A 13,842-nucleotide genomic window follows, 5' to 3' on the forward strand; every position below is an offset into this window, starting at 1 on the left:
CCCTCTCCATCTCTCTCTCCGCCGGCGCTCGTCGTGCACGTAACAAACATGAACCTCTGCTGGCCCTCAAGTCCGTCCTGGATGCATCGGCTCCCGACAGTCTCCTCTGTCCGTGCCGGAGGCATAGCCGAGGTGGGGCGAGTCTCAGGAAGGTGCTTGCCCGGATACAGGTTAGGAGGCACGGCTGGGTGCAAGAGATTCGGCCGGGGATGGAGCAGGATGGCGGCGACGGCTGGTGGCGCGAGGTGATGGGGAGTCTGGGCTGCTCGCTAGCAGGCTGCATCTCTCATGTAACGACCTGGCCACTGTATCCAGTTCGCACAGCCGCTAGCGCGCTGCTGGGATCCGGAGCAGGCAGTGAGGAACCAGGACGAGGTGTGGTGGTGTTTGGCCAGCCGTGGCAATTCCGGTTGAGTGAAGGTCAGGCCAGAGGCTCGTGGATCCGGAGCATGGTGGCCAATCCGCCGTGCTGGGAGGTTAGGGTGGACACGGTCCCTGACCGAGCCACCATTGGGACCGGCCACCGTGGTCCTCCAGGAGGAAGAATCCTACGAAGAGCAGTACGCTGTGCAGCCAGACATCACTAACGTGCACACCGGAGGAAGGAAAAAGGAGGCTGTGATTCCTGCCCACCATGGCGAGCTTTCGTTACGTTGAGGTCGACTCGGAGCACTCCTTATTCAGCCCCAGCCGGCATACAGGTCGCCGCCGCCAGCCCCTGGCTCCCCGCACCTGTCGCTGCTGGTGGCCATGTTGTGTGCATCGCCTTCCAAAGAGGCCAAGGCTGCACAAGGAAGGAGGAGACTCCACGGTGAACAAATCAGCCTTGACCGAGTCAATTTAGCAAAACCACCCGGCAAATCCATTTTGGGCGAGTATTGAACGGTATTGGTTTTATTAAGGAGTTAAGTGAACCATTTTAGACTTCGGAGGGTTATGTGAACCATCGACTTTGTTGAGGGGAGTAAAATGGACCTTTTTTTAATTTTTTTGATTGAAAAGCCGGGAAAGACCGATGGAAAAACCAAAACGTTGAAAAAAATCGAAAAAACCCGTTTAAAAAGCCGAAATTCGGTGGGAGCGCTCAGAGCGCGACACGTGACAAATGGTTAAGAGCGCGTCAAGTGGCGCTGATCGTTGCGAGGCTTTCAAGAAACGCTCGTTAACTTTTTTTTTGAGAAGATAGAAGCGCTCGTTAACTAGTTGCTCCCGGAAGTAGTACACCATGCAAGTGAAATAATCGTAGGAGGCCCGAGCGGGGCCTCTATGACGTATTAGCCCGGTCTGGCCCAGCCCGTTGTGCCGGCGGGCCTGAACCAACTATAAAAAGTTAAAAACCGCCGCACGGACACGGACACGCCGCACCGAAACGCAACAGAGAAACAAACGCCGGCGGCACAGGCTGCAGCAAGGAGCAAGCTAGTTGAGCGGCATCCAGCTCGCTATGGCCGTGTCCTCCGCTGCTCGCCGCCTCCTCCTCGTCGTCACCGTGACCGTCGTCTCCGTCGCGGCCGCGGCGCCATCCTCGCCGGGGCCGTTCCGGACGCTGTACGCCTTCGGCGACTCGTTGACGGACACGGGCAACACGCACTCCACAACGGGGCCATACTCCTTCGGCGTGTCCCACCCACCGTACGGCGCCACCTTCTTCCACCGCCCCACCAACCGCTACTCCGACGGCCGCCTCGTCGTCGACTTCCTCGCCACCGACTTCGTTGCCCTCCCCTCCTTCCTCCCGCCTTACCTCTCTACCCTCTCCCGCAACGCCAACGCCACCAAAGCCAGCTACTCTGGCGTCAACTTTGCGGTGGCCGGCGCGACGGCCATCGAGCACGAGTTCTTCGTCAGGCAGAACCTCAGCGCCAACATCACGCCGCAGTCCATCATGACGCAGCTCGGCTGGTTCGACGCGCACTTCAAGGCGCGGCGGGCCAGCGGCGGCGGCAAGGACGGGGGCGTCGGCGATGCGTTGTTCTGGGTGGGCGAGATCGGCGCCAACGACTACGGGTACAATTTCATGGCCCCCGACGCCCTCCCGTCAGAGCGCATCCGGAGCATGGCCATCGATAGGATCACCACCTTCCTCGAGGTACACTGTGTTGCTCTAGTTTTGCGTTTCTTCGATGTCACTACTCAGTACTCACTAGCACTTCACAAATGCATGGGCATGGGTGCTGATGCATGCACGTCTGACGGAAGTTACAGGAAGCAACTAGCTTTGGCTAGATCTCATTGATAGCTAGACTCCCAATTTCAGGACTATTCTCGATAAGTAGCTGTTAAAATGAAATGCAGCTAATAGTTATAGTACTTAGCACAGTGAGTAGCTATTGAAAATGAAATGCAGCTAATAGTTATAGTACTTAGCACAGCGTGAGTAGCTGTTGAAAATGAAATGCGGCTAGTAGTTACAGTACTGAGCACAACGGGTGCTCAGAGCTTCACCCCCCTCTTATCTCGGTAAGGTTGATACACCCCGTCCGTTTTTTTACTCAGTATATTAGCTTTGTCATATATAAAGTTTGATACCAAATATATATGATATGAAAATATATAAAATCATGATTCTAATGGCATTGATTTGGTATTATGGATATTAATATTTTTTTGTATAAATTTGGTCAAAGTTTATAAAGTTTGACTCGGCCTTAGAGCATATCTAGCACATCCCTTAAAATCTATACCACAAAATTGATTTATAGGATACGGCAAAACGTTTTTTTACATTTTTATAGTATGACTTTTGTTCCGGTTAGATTCTATAAAAATCTCTCATGATCCCGACAAAATTGCATAAAACCCCCTAAAAGCGCCCGCTAAATTATAATTGGATCTCATGTCCTGCACGGGGGTGAACTCGTGGGCGGCCGAGCTGCTGCTGCCGCGCCTACAGCCGGAATCGAGGTTCAAGGCCATGGCGGGGCACCGGTGGCAGCGGCGAGATGTGGTGGCTTCTCTAGTTGGCCAGAATCGAGTTTGGGAGGCGGCAACGCTAGCTGCAACGGAAACGGTTGGGGCTAAAATTTTCCTCCCGCCAAGCCACGTGAGAGATAGATGAAACTGTAAAAAGAGGAAGAAATCTTGGGAGTATGATGGACGGCGGACGAAATATACAACTCCCCATAAAAAAACTTATGGGACGGGCCGTTTTACAGGACTTGGCTATGATGATTTTTTGTACCGATTCTGTAAAACAACGGTTATTTTGCAGGACGAGGCGATACATAAAATCTGCTAGAGATAGTCTTAGCTCCAAAAAAGTGGGCGCTCTCCTGTGTGCAGCGGGTAAATATGGAAGGGGTAACTGAGCCAAGCACAGAGTGCAAGTTTCGGGTCATAATAACTGCACTAATTGGTTCGTGCGACACCTCACGTCTGTTGTAAGCAGGTCTTGACAATTTATCCATTATATTGTACCTCCTTAGTTCCTAAATATAAGATGCTTTGGTAGTTCAGTAAAAATTATCTAAGCACCAACTATGAATATGACAGCATGCAGATCACATATCAAATAATATCATTTATAAAGTTCAATTGTCCGAAGTAGCATCCCATCTGCACCTACAAAAAGAAATCATTCTTTAGCCTCCATACAAGTGTTCATTTATTATCAATAGCTAAATACTCATGTGTTGCTACGGGTTGAAACAATATGTAAAGAGTGGTGGCATGTAACCGATTGTCCTCGACTACTATGGCGCCGACTGTGTTGTGATGACGTTGGTGGCTAAGTGTTTGTCTGTGAGGTCAGTCTAGATCAGGCCAGGCGTAACAGCCAGGAACCAATGAATGTGACCGGGGCGTTACAACTTGATGCCCGCAATGGCACATATCACCGCAATACTTATTACAAAAGTATTTCAAGGTATTTATGGAACTTAGGAGCTAAGGTTGGGCATTCCTGCCATAATAGAGTTGGCATGGTCTATAGTTGTGTACATGAGATATCTTCTATCAAGTCATGTACTCCCTTCTTTCCGGTTTATAAGGCTCAATTTAAAAATCTCATCAACCAAGGTAGATGATGAGTGGTGGATTTTTTTTGTAGTTCACAAAAGCACTCAATTAATGCTCTTGTTTTCCTTAAAAAATTATGTTTACGAATGCATTAATTGCAATGCATGCATGCATAAAGTGCATGCATTGGTCAGTTTTCTCTTAATACTTGCATGCAATTATTTAATGCACTTTGAAGTCTGAACATGTGATGGAGAACAACCAAATTGAACCTTATAAAATGAAAAAACTAAAATTTTGAGATAAGCCCTATAAACCGGAAAGGAGGGAGTAAATGGTAAGATAATCTAACGAGGAATGCGTAAAGTAAACAAGTATCAAAACAACTAAACTAAAAAAAATGCTAAAATAATAAACAACTTTTAGGCACAAGGCAAACTAACTAGCAACGATTAACTAGCCTGATATGCCACAATATATGAGTCGTACATGTACACCCACCTAACATTTAGCGGGTGTACGATAGTAATTAAGAGTTTCCATTTGGATGAGACAAATAGCAAATGGGTCTTCGTTACTCCCCCATTGAGTCGACGACCTAGGTCAAAGTGTTTCATTTCCATCTCTTTTGTATTTACACATTCGTTTTTCAATTAACACATCTAAAGAGGGATAGAGGTTTCTGCATTTTTATATAGGAAAAGGAAGTTGTTTGATTAATTGGAAAAACTGAGCGAAAACCAGATACAAAGGGCACAAAGTCCCCAACCGACCGCAGAAGCGATGGAACCCGGGGCAAACACACCACTACACGCACTGACACACCACCAACGAGCCTGAAGGCACCGCACCACCACATCACAATCACCACTGCCCGGTGAAGGGAGAATAACCAGTCGGATATGGGAGAAGCAAGGATGGGCCACCCAAAACATTGGACACAAATATTACTAATCATCCAATGTTTTTTTTCGTATTTAAACAAATGGTGTGTTTGTATTGAAAAGTTATGGTGGTGGCCTAGAAATGGTTTAGTCATATGAGAAATAATCCATCTATCCCATTATATAGCATGTTTAGATTTTTTTACGTCAAACTTTATAAATTTTGATCAATTTTTTATAACAAAAGTATCAACATCTAGAATACCAAATAAATACCGTTAGATCCATCATGAAATATATTTGGTACTGTAAATATAGATAATTTTCTCTATAAACTTCAAATTTGTGAAACTTGAATCTTTAGAAAACAAATACTTATTCTATGAACAAATTAAACGCAAAATTATCTCAACCACCAGAATGATTTGTCGGTGCGTGACTAAGAAAGAAACATGAAAAAAACGCAGGGGCTGCTGAACAGAGGGGCCGGGTATGTGGTGGTGCAGGGGATGCCGCTGACGGGATGCTTGCCGTTGACGATGACGCTGTCGCGGTCGGGGGACCGGGACAACCTCAGCTGCGTGGCGTCCGTCAACCAGCAGAGCCTCGACCACAACCACCACCTCCAGGCGGCGCTCCACCGGCTCCGGCGTAGCCACCCGGACGCCATCATCGCCTACGCCGACTATCACGCCGCGCACCTCGCCGTGGTGCGCAGCCCGGCCAGGTACGGCTTCGCGGAGCCCTTCAAGGCCTGCTGCGGCACAGGCGGCGGCGCCTACAACTTTGAGATCTTCGCCACCTGCGGCTCGCCGGAGGTCGCCACCGCCTGCGCCCAGCCCGCCAGGTACGTCAACTGGGACGGGGTGCACATGACCGAGGCCATGTACAAGGTCGTCGCCGGCATGTTCTTCCACGACGCCACCGGGGCGTACTGCCGGCCCACCTTCGGCTCCCTGCTGGCCGCCAGGAAAGGCCAGGGCAAGTGAGCGCCAACGTCATCGTCATCATCAGCTTAGCATGCACCAGTCTGATAGCCATTGTAATTCGGTTGAATTGTGATCCCTAGTACCTCGACTGAATCCTGTGCGTTTTAGTATATCATACAGATGTATAACTTGACGCTATGGTGACGAACAGAGTGTTAAACAAGAGTATCCTAGAATTTCATGTTAAAATGGCCAATTCAGATTTCTTCCAACAAGACATGGAGGAACTTCGGCCCCGTTCGGGGATCCACCGGCTCCAAGAATCTGCGGAGCCGCTGTTTGCCCGCTCCAAAACTTTAAACTACGCTCCGTCCGCTCTCGGAGGGAAGCCGTGGAGCAGAGTGGAGCTGAACAGGCCTTTCATGAACAATCACTGACCACGTCATAATAATGATGAGATGAATGCACCTCACATTTTCTTTGAGATAACATCATCACCTAATGAATGCACCTCAGACCTCACCTACAGCGAAAATCCTACACCCACGAAACTAACTTACGAAAATTACCTTACCAGGATGGGGCCCCATTCCCGCTAATAAAAAATTGCAATTATTTTATGTAGGTGTAGCAAAGCTCCACCTACAAAACTGAGCCAAATTATCATAAAACTGAGGCTAATCCCATCTCTTTTTTTTAAGGATCAATGTGGCCGCATTTATTTAATCATAAGCGTTTGGAATCTCATCCGAGATTACATCAAGCCCATAGTCTGAGATGATCCCCAACCACACCTGACAAAGTTCATCACCTACTCCGACTCTAGCTAATTTATGTACAACATTAGCAGAACAACGAAACCAAGACACCTTAAAATCCCAGCCCTCTCACGACATAGACGTTGTTGACCGTTCGTTTAAATGATTTAGCTGATCTCAGCTGCCAAATGTGCTATCTACTCTGGCCTTCCGGCAGTTTTATCTACTGGAAGAACCTGAGATCTGTAGTTGCTTGGGCCTTTCTACCGGCCCATATATCTAAGCATGACACGGTCGGTCTGCGTCTCTCAGCCCGGTCCAGAAGTGTTAAGACAGAGAGTGAGATCCATTGATTGGTCGTTTGTGTCCCATTTTTTCTTTCTAGCAAACTTGTTTTGTGTCCTGTTTGATGAACTAAAATTTAAAATTCAAACAATAGTGTGTGATAATTGACACATATGCACACACATATGTTTTTAAAATGCCTTTTGTATTATAAAAATATATTAAACACTGTCGGAAGAAAATTAAAACCTTTCATGGTGTCATTATATGACCACTTGAATCATAGTGTCACACAAAAGTTTTGTCATATGTTGCTTTCGACCCAACGGGAGATGCAGGGGTGTGATCCTTATTTTTGCCTTGTCTTCTACAGTTTGCTAATTTTCGCTCTCAGACACATAGCTCAAATCCGAGAACGAATCATCAAAAAACATTAGCTCCACCATTAGATCCATCCACACGTAATGCAAATCCTATGTGCATCTGCATGACTATGAGCCCCTAAACGAATTCTACAAGAAATGGTTGGGGAAATTTACCTCTCGGCAAGCCATCGAACAGCTTGAGGTCGCGCGGTGGAAGGGGTGGTGTGTCCAGATCGTAGGGTGAAAGCGTGGGGGCTGTAGTGAAGCGTGCAGGTCCGGGAACGGCTCTGCGAAGGTGACAAGGGTCAAACCGCGACGGTCTGGGCTTTTGGAGGTGGCACCAAAAGAAGGCGGCGTAGGCATGTGGACGGTGGCAGAAGGGAGTGTTAGTCCTTAATGTCCTAGTTCCAATATTTTGGTAGATGGAGGGTGCACTATATCAACTTGGACAACCTCCACATATGGAGGCTCACATGCTAGATTCGAAGTGCCCTCTAAAAATTATGGCCATAAAGGGAGGGATGTCGACTCTGTGATGCCTACTACACAACCTTCTTCTTGTAGACGTTGTTGGGCCTCCAAGTGCAGAGATTTGTAGGACAATATTAAATTTCTCTCAAGTGGATGACCTAAGGTTTATCAATCCGTGAGAGGCATAGGATGAAGATGGTCTCTCTCAAACAACCCTGCTACCAAATAACAAAGAGTCTCTTGTGTCCCCAACACACCCAATACAATGGTAAATTGTATAGGTGCACTAGTTCGGCGAAGAAATGGTGATACAAGTGCAATATGGATGGTAGATATAGGTTTTTGTAATCTGAAAATATAAAAACTGCAAGGTAACTAATGATAAAAGTGAGCACATACGGTATTGCAATGCGTTGAAACAAGGCCTAGCACTAGTAGAAAAAGGGCCATTTGTCCCGGTTGGTAAGGCCCATCTGTCCGGTTGGTGAACCGGAACTAAAGGGTCGTTACTAATGCCCTAGGCCTTTAGTCTCGGTTCTTACATGAACCGGGACAGATGTGCCTCCACGTGGCCGCTGCGGCGAGCCCAGGAAGGAGGGCCTTTGGTCCCGGTTGATGGCACCAACCGGAACCAAAAGGCATCCACGCGTCAGCAGCTAGCGGGAGCTGTGTTTTTTTAAAGGGGGTGGTTTAGGGGTTTGGGGGGGTTAATTTAGGTTGTTAGCTAGCTAATAGAAAGAAGTGCCCTCTCTTATCTTCGTGATTGATTTACCAACGCTACTGCTATGCCTAAACGTGGCTTAGATTGAAGTGAAGGCAACATATATGTGGTGCATGTCGAAAGTAATACTAATCCTAACTTGATCAAGTTTGGATTAGTACTACTTTCGACATGCACCACATGCATGTTGCCTTCACTTTAATCCAATCAATGTTCATTTCACCCACTGATATATAATAACTCTTCATGCCCGCGTCATGCATCATCATAATAACAAGTCCTACTAATCATCATCATACAACTTCTACTCGTTATTAATAACAAGTCATACAATCATCATCCTCATAGTCATCGAACCAACCCTACTTAATTGTTCTTAGCACATGATCATCAGTATTAGGTAGGACCTAAATACCCTCTTTAAGGTAAAATAGCATAAAACAATATAGACCCTGACTCTTCATTATAGAGAATGGAGATCATCCTGTCTCCAATTCTTGTGCTTCGCTTCGTTTTGCTTTCAAGAACCTCTTTACGACTGTCCATACATTTTTTCCATTGTTTGATTAGCATGTCTCCACTTCTTTTAGAAATCCGGTATGGACAGTTCAGATTCGTAGGATGACCTGGATATATGTTCAAAACATCAAGGCTACCATTCTGATATATCAAATGAGGCACACAATCCATCGGGATTCTCTGTTGAAAAACATAGTAATAACTTCATAGTTAACAATGATGTACTAGTTTTAGAAGTATGCAAAAGATGCACGGATGTCGTAATAGTAAAAAATCTTACCAGGGTATCTCCATGGTAGTTACCGTGGTTCAACACGTGCACTAGTGGCACATATTGACCATAATGTTGAGGAGTTTGATTGTAGATATTGTAATTCTCAATATCAGTACAAAATGCAATCAGATGATTTTTCTCCTGATAAGTTAATTCGGAGCCATCGGTGTAGTGGGTTTTGTCTACCATCTTCCGCACATTCTTTGAAGAATGAAAATAAGCTGTCAACTATTTTGAAATAAATAATATAAATTAGTTAATAACTATGTTTGAGAAACTCACATAGTGGTAGAATTGGAGGCGTATCAACAAGGACCCAAATGTCCATATTGTCTTGCTCGATTTCAGGATCACCAAGATCCATGGTGACAAGCATATCCTTATGAAAACCATACATCTTGCAAAGTGCTTCCCATTTTTTGCAACCAAAATGGGTTACGCTCTCAGAATTGTACATTTTTACTTCGAAATTCATACCATGATGGGTCCTTAGGTGAATTTTCTTTCTTTCCATCCTTTCATGGTCTTCAAAACCCATCCTCTCCAAGACATATCATCTTGCATGACATGGGATAAGCTAGTCGAATTGTGAAAGATGAAAATTACACGTTAAAATAGTTGAAGTTGTGCTTTACGAAAAAAAAAAACACTTGTCGTCGTTGCGTATCGCTTCAACATCGAAGGTCTCCTCGAGCTTAATGCTGAAGCGTCGATCTTCGTCTAGGTGAGGCCTGTCGACAGACCTTGGTCGTCGTGGCACCAATCGCACTTCCCCGGGAGACTTTCGTCATCCGAGTACGACATTTCCTATGTTCATAATTCAAATATTGAACTTGTACAATTAATCAAATGCATACTCCTTGCATATTGCTCTCCAATTTTAGCATTCAAAGTAGGAGTAGTTTTCTAATTTGAGCATTAAATAAGCAAAACCAAATCGTAAAATAAAGTAGTATTCAAATTAGCATGCATTCAGTTATAAGCAAAACTACATCATCTATTGCGTCCGTACATCGTCGGATATTATCACTAATACACCTCCAATACTATCATACATATAGCATCGCTAATACAGCTAGAACCGTAGCGCCCGACGGGTATCGGCGCGGGCGGTGGACACCCAAAGAGAAAGAACCATCACAGGATCATAGCTCCAGTGAGATCCCTAAAGAACCTGCCAGGTATTGTCGAACCTGCCCTCCAATGCAACCAGGTAGCGACGGACGTGCTCGTCCTCCTTGCTGACACGGTGACGTACCACCTCCGCGGTGTCCGGAAGCCTCAACACCATCACTGGCCCACGCGACCGCCACCAAACAAGGATCGGGTCAACGACGGGCTGGCTCCTCACCAACCTACGCCCCCGAAAGGTAGCACCTCCCAATACCAGCCCAGCGGAGCCCAGTCCCGGACATGGCCCCTCTGATCAAGCCAGCCTCCTCCGCTGAGTTGACGACGAGGATGCGGGATAGGCATCGTCAACGTCGATGCAGGAATAATTGCTTGAACTAAAGAAATAAACTAGTTCTATTAATTTTCTTACTAAAAATAAACTACTTCTATAGTAAAATAAAATAGTTTTTATTAAATCAACTAGTTCAACTACTAAGCACTTACTATAAATAAAATAAAGTAGTACTTACTAAAAGTAAACTAGTTTAACTAGTTCTATTATTTTATCAACCCCCCCCCCTTACGTCGAAGTTATCGGGGAGGGGGTATATCGACAACGACATACCCGATAAAAAATAAGAAGAGGAAGAAGAAGAAAAAAAAGAGGAGAAGAAGAAAGGAATAGAGGAGAAGATCGAAGAAAAAAAAGAAGAAAAAAGGAGTAGAAGAAAGGAATAGAGTCTTCTCCTCTATTCCTTTCTTCTTCTCCTCTTTTTTTCTTCTTTTTTCCTCTTCTTATTTATTTCTCCACTTCTTCCTCTCCTCTTCTTCTCCTTCTTCCTCTTCTTATTTTCCTTTTTCCTCTCCTTCTTTTTCTTCTTCTTCCTTCTTCCTCTTTTCTTCCTTTTCATTATTTTACCTTTTCCTCTCTGATCCACTAACCTAGAATCTAGTATCCTAAAATGCACTAACAGTAGAACTAATAACCTAAAATGCACTAAATCAACTAACCTTAAATGTAACTTTTGCAACACAATTTTTTTCTAAATATGCACATATATATACATAAATTAACAAAAAATTCTATGAAAAAAAATCATACATCAATGCATACATATCCATGGATCATACATACATCTGCATATATACATATACATACGACATTCATATATACATACATCAATGAATTAGAAAAAGGTGTATGAAAAAAAACTAGAGAGCAGGCCGGGGCGGCGGCGGCAGCGCGTGGTAAAGTAGAGCAGGCCGGGCGGTGGCGGCGGCGCGCGGCAATCAGAGCAGGCAGGGGCGGCGGGGCGGGGGAAGGGAGGGGGCTCACTGGGCGGCGACGACGAGGCGCGGCAGAGGGCGGCGAGGGCGAGGTCAGGGCAGGGTGGCGACGGCGTCGGGGCGGTGTGGGATGGCATCAGAGGGGCACGGGACGACGCGCAGCGACGACGGCGATGGCGAGGCAGAGGGCAGCCTGGCGACGTCATCGGGCGGGATCGAAGAACTGAATGAAAATTTTCACAAGTGCTGTTTATATAGACAGAGCATTGGTCCCGGTTGGTGGCACTAACCGGGACCAATACCCCCTTTAGTCCCGGTTGGTGCCACCAACCAGGACCAAAGGTCTCTTTTCAGCAGCCCAAAGGGCGGGAAGCAGAGGCCTTTGGTCCCGGTAGGTTGCACCAATCGGTACCAAAGGAGGGCATTGGTCCCGGTTTGTGGCACTGACCGGTACCAAAGGTGGGTATTGGTCCCGGTTCGTGCCACCAACTGGGACCAATGGCCTTGCAGAGCGGCGTGTTGGTGGGAGTTTAGTTCCACCTCGCTAGTTGAGAGCGCTGAACACCTATTTATAAGCTCCGCTGCCTCCTCTCTCTCGAACTCCTCTGAACTGCAGGCATATGGGCCTAATATGACACTGCTTTGCCTATGGGTCTGCTGGGCCTTCTGCGGGCCTGAATCCTGGCCCAACTAGCTGGGTTTCTAGTCGTATTCAAGCCGTGGTGGCCCAGTAGGTGGCATTTTTTTATTTTTTTCTAGTTTTTTCTTTGTTGCTTTATTTTTTTGTTTATACTTACAACAAAATACTTACTGTTGCTATTTTTATTTATTTTATTTTATTATAGTTTATTTTATTTTATTTTACTTTGTCTTATTTTCTTTCTACTTATTTATTTCATAAAAGTTTATTTTATTTTATTTTGTTTCTACTTATTTATTTTATTTTATTTTGTTTCTACTTATTTCTTTTTGTATTTATTTTATTAAATTCCTTTTGCTTTTAATGTTTTGAACAGAAAATAATTTGATAATTTTAGTTGCATAAATTCTATATAATTTTAGTTTCAATAATACTAGAGGTTTATAAAATGCAACACATAAAGCATTTCAACAAAACATTCAAAGCATTTCAACAAAACGGACAATCTGTTTCGAGATATCAGAGTTTCATACGGAAACTCGTCTATTACAACAGGCATTTCAAATGAACTAGGAAAAGGTTGAAAGTTGGCATGGTATCATCATAATAGTTATGGAGAGAAAGTCTTCACTTTTTCTTTGGTTGTGTCCTTTCCTTATTGCGCCGTAACCATGGATAGTCTTCATCGTTTATCAGAATGCTTAGGTCAGCCTTGACTTTAAAGGGAGGAATTTCATGAAACTTTTCATAATCTTCGGACATGTCTGTCTTGTCCTCCATTCCCACGATGTCCCTTTTTCCTAAAAGAACTATGTAGCGCTTTGGCTCATCGTATGATGTATTCGCTTCCTTATCTCTTCTTTTTCTCGGTTTGGTAGACATGTCCTTCACATAGATAACCTGTGCCACATCATTGGCTAGGACGAACGGTTCGTCAGTGTACCCAAGATTGTTCAGATCCACTGTTGTCATTCCGTACTATGGGTCTACCTGTACCCCGCCTCCTGACAGATTGACCCATTTGCACTTAAACAAAGGGACCTTGAAATCATGTCCGTAGTCAAGTTCCCATATGTCCACTATGTAACCATAATATGTGTCCTTTCCCCTCTCGGTTGCTGCATCAAAGAGGACACCGCTATTTTGGTTGGTGCTCTTTTGATCTTGGGAGATCATGTAAAATGTATTCCCATTTATCTCGTATCCTTTGTAAGTCAATACAGTCAAAGATGGTCCCCTGGACAAAGAGTACAACTCATCACAAAAGTGTTGTCACCTTTGAGACGCGTTTCCAACCAACTGCTGAAAGTCCTGATGTGTTCACATGTAATCCAGTTGTCACACTACTCTGGGTGTTTGGAGCGCAGACTGTTCTTGTGTTCATCAACATATGGGGTCACCAAGGTAGAGTTCTGTAGGACTGTGTAGTGTGCTTGAGACCAAGAATGCCCGCCCCTGCATATTATTGAGTCCCCTCCAAGCGTGCCTTTTCCAGTCATTCTCCCCTCATACCGCGATTTAGGGAGACCTATCTTCTTAAGGCCAGGAATGAAGTCAACACAAAACCCAATGATATCCTCTGTTTGATGGCCCATGGAGATGCTTCCTTCTGGCCTAGCACGGTTACAGACATATTTCT

At 45.3% G+C, this 13,842-nt stretch overlaps 1 protein-coding gene across 1 annotated transcript; it reads left to right on the plus strand.

The window, feature by feature from the left end:
* The first annotated feature begins 1,386 nt into the window (after positions 1-1,386).
* LOC119298006 (GDSL esterase/lipase At3g48460-like) lies at positions 1,387-5,830 on the plus strand. The gene is made up of 2 exons (XM_037575562.1): positions 1,387-2,089; positions 5,309-5,830. The coding sequence occupies exons 1-2, from the start codon at positions 1,445-1,447 to the stop codon at positions 5,828-5,830; spliced, it is 1,167 nt and encodes a 388-aa protein (XP_037431459.1). The 5' UTR covers positions 1,387-1,444.
* The last annotated feature ends 8,012 nt before the right edge of the window (positions 5,831-13,842 follow it).

This window comes from Triticum dicoccoides, chromosome 5A (genome assembly GCF_002162155.2).
Source record: "Triticum dicoccoides isolate Atlit2015 ecotype Zavitan chromosome 5A, WEW_v2.0, whole genome shotgun sequence".
In the NCBI taxonomy this organism is placed as follows: domain Eukaryota; kingdom Viridiplantae; phylum Streptophyta; class Magnoliopsida; order Poales; family Poaceae; genus Triticum; species Triticum dicoccoides.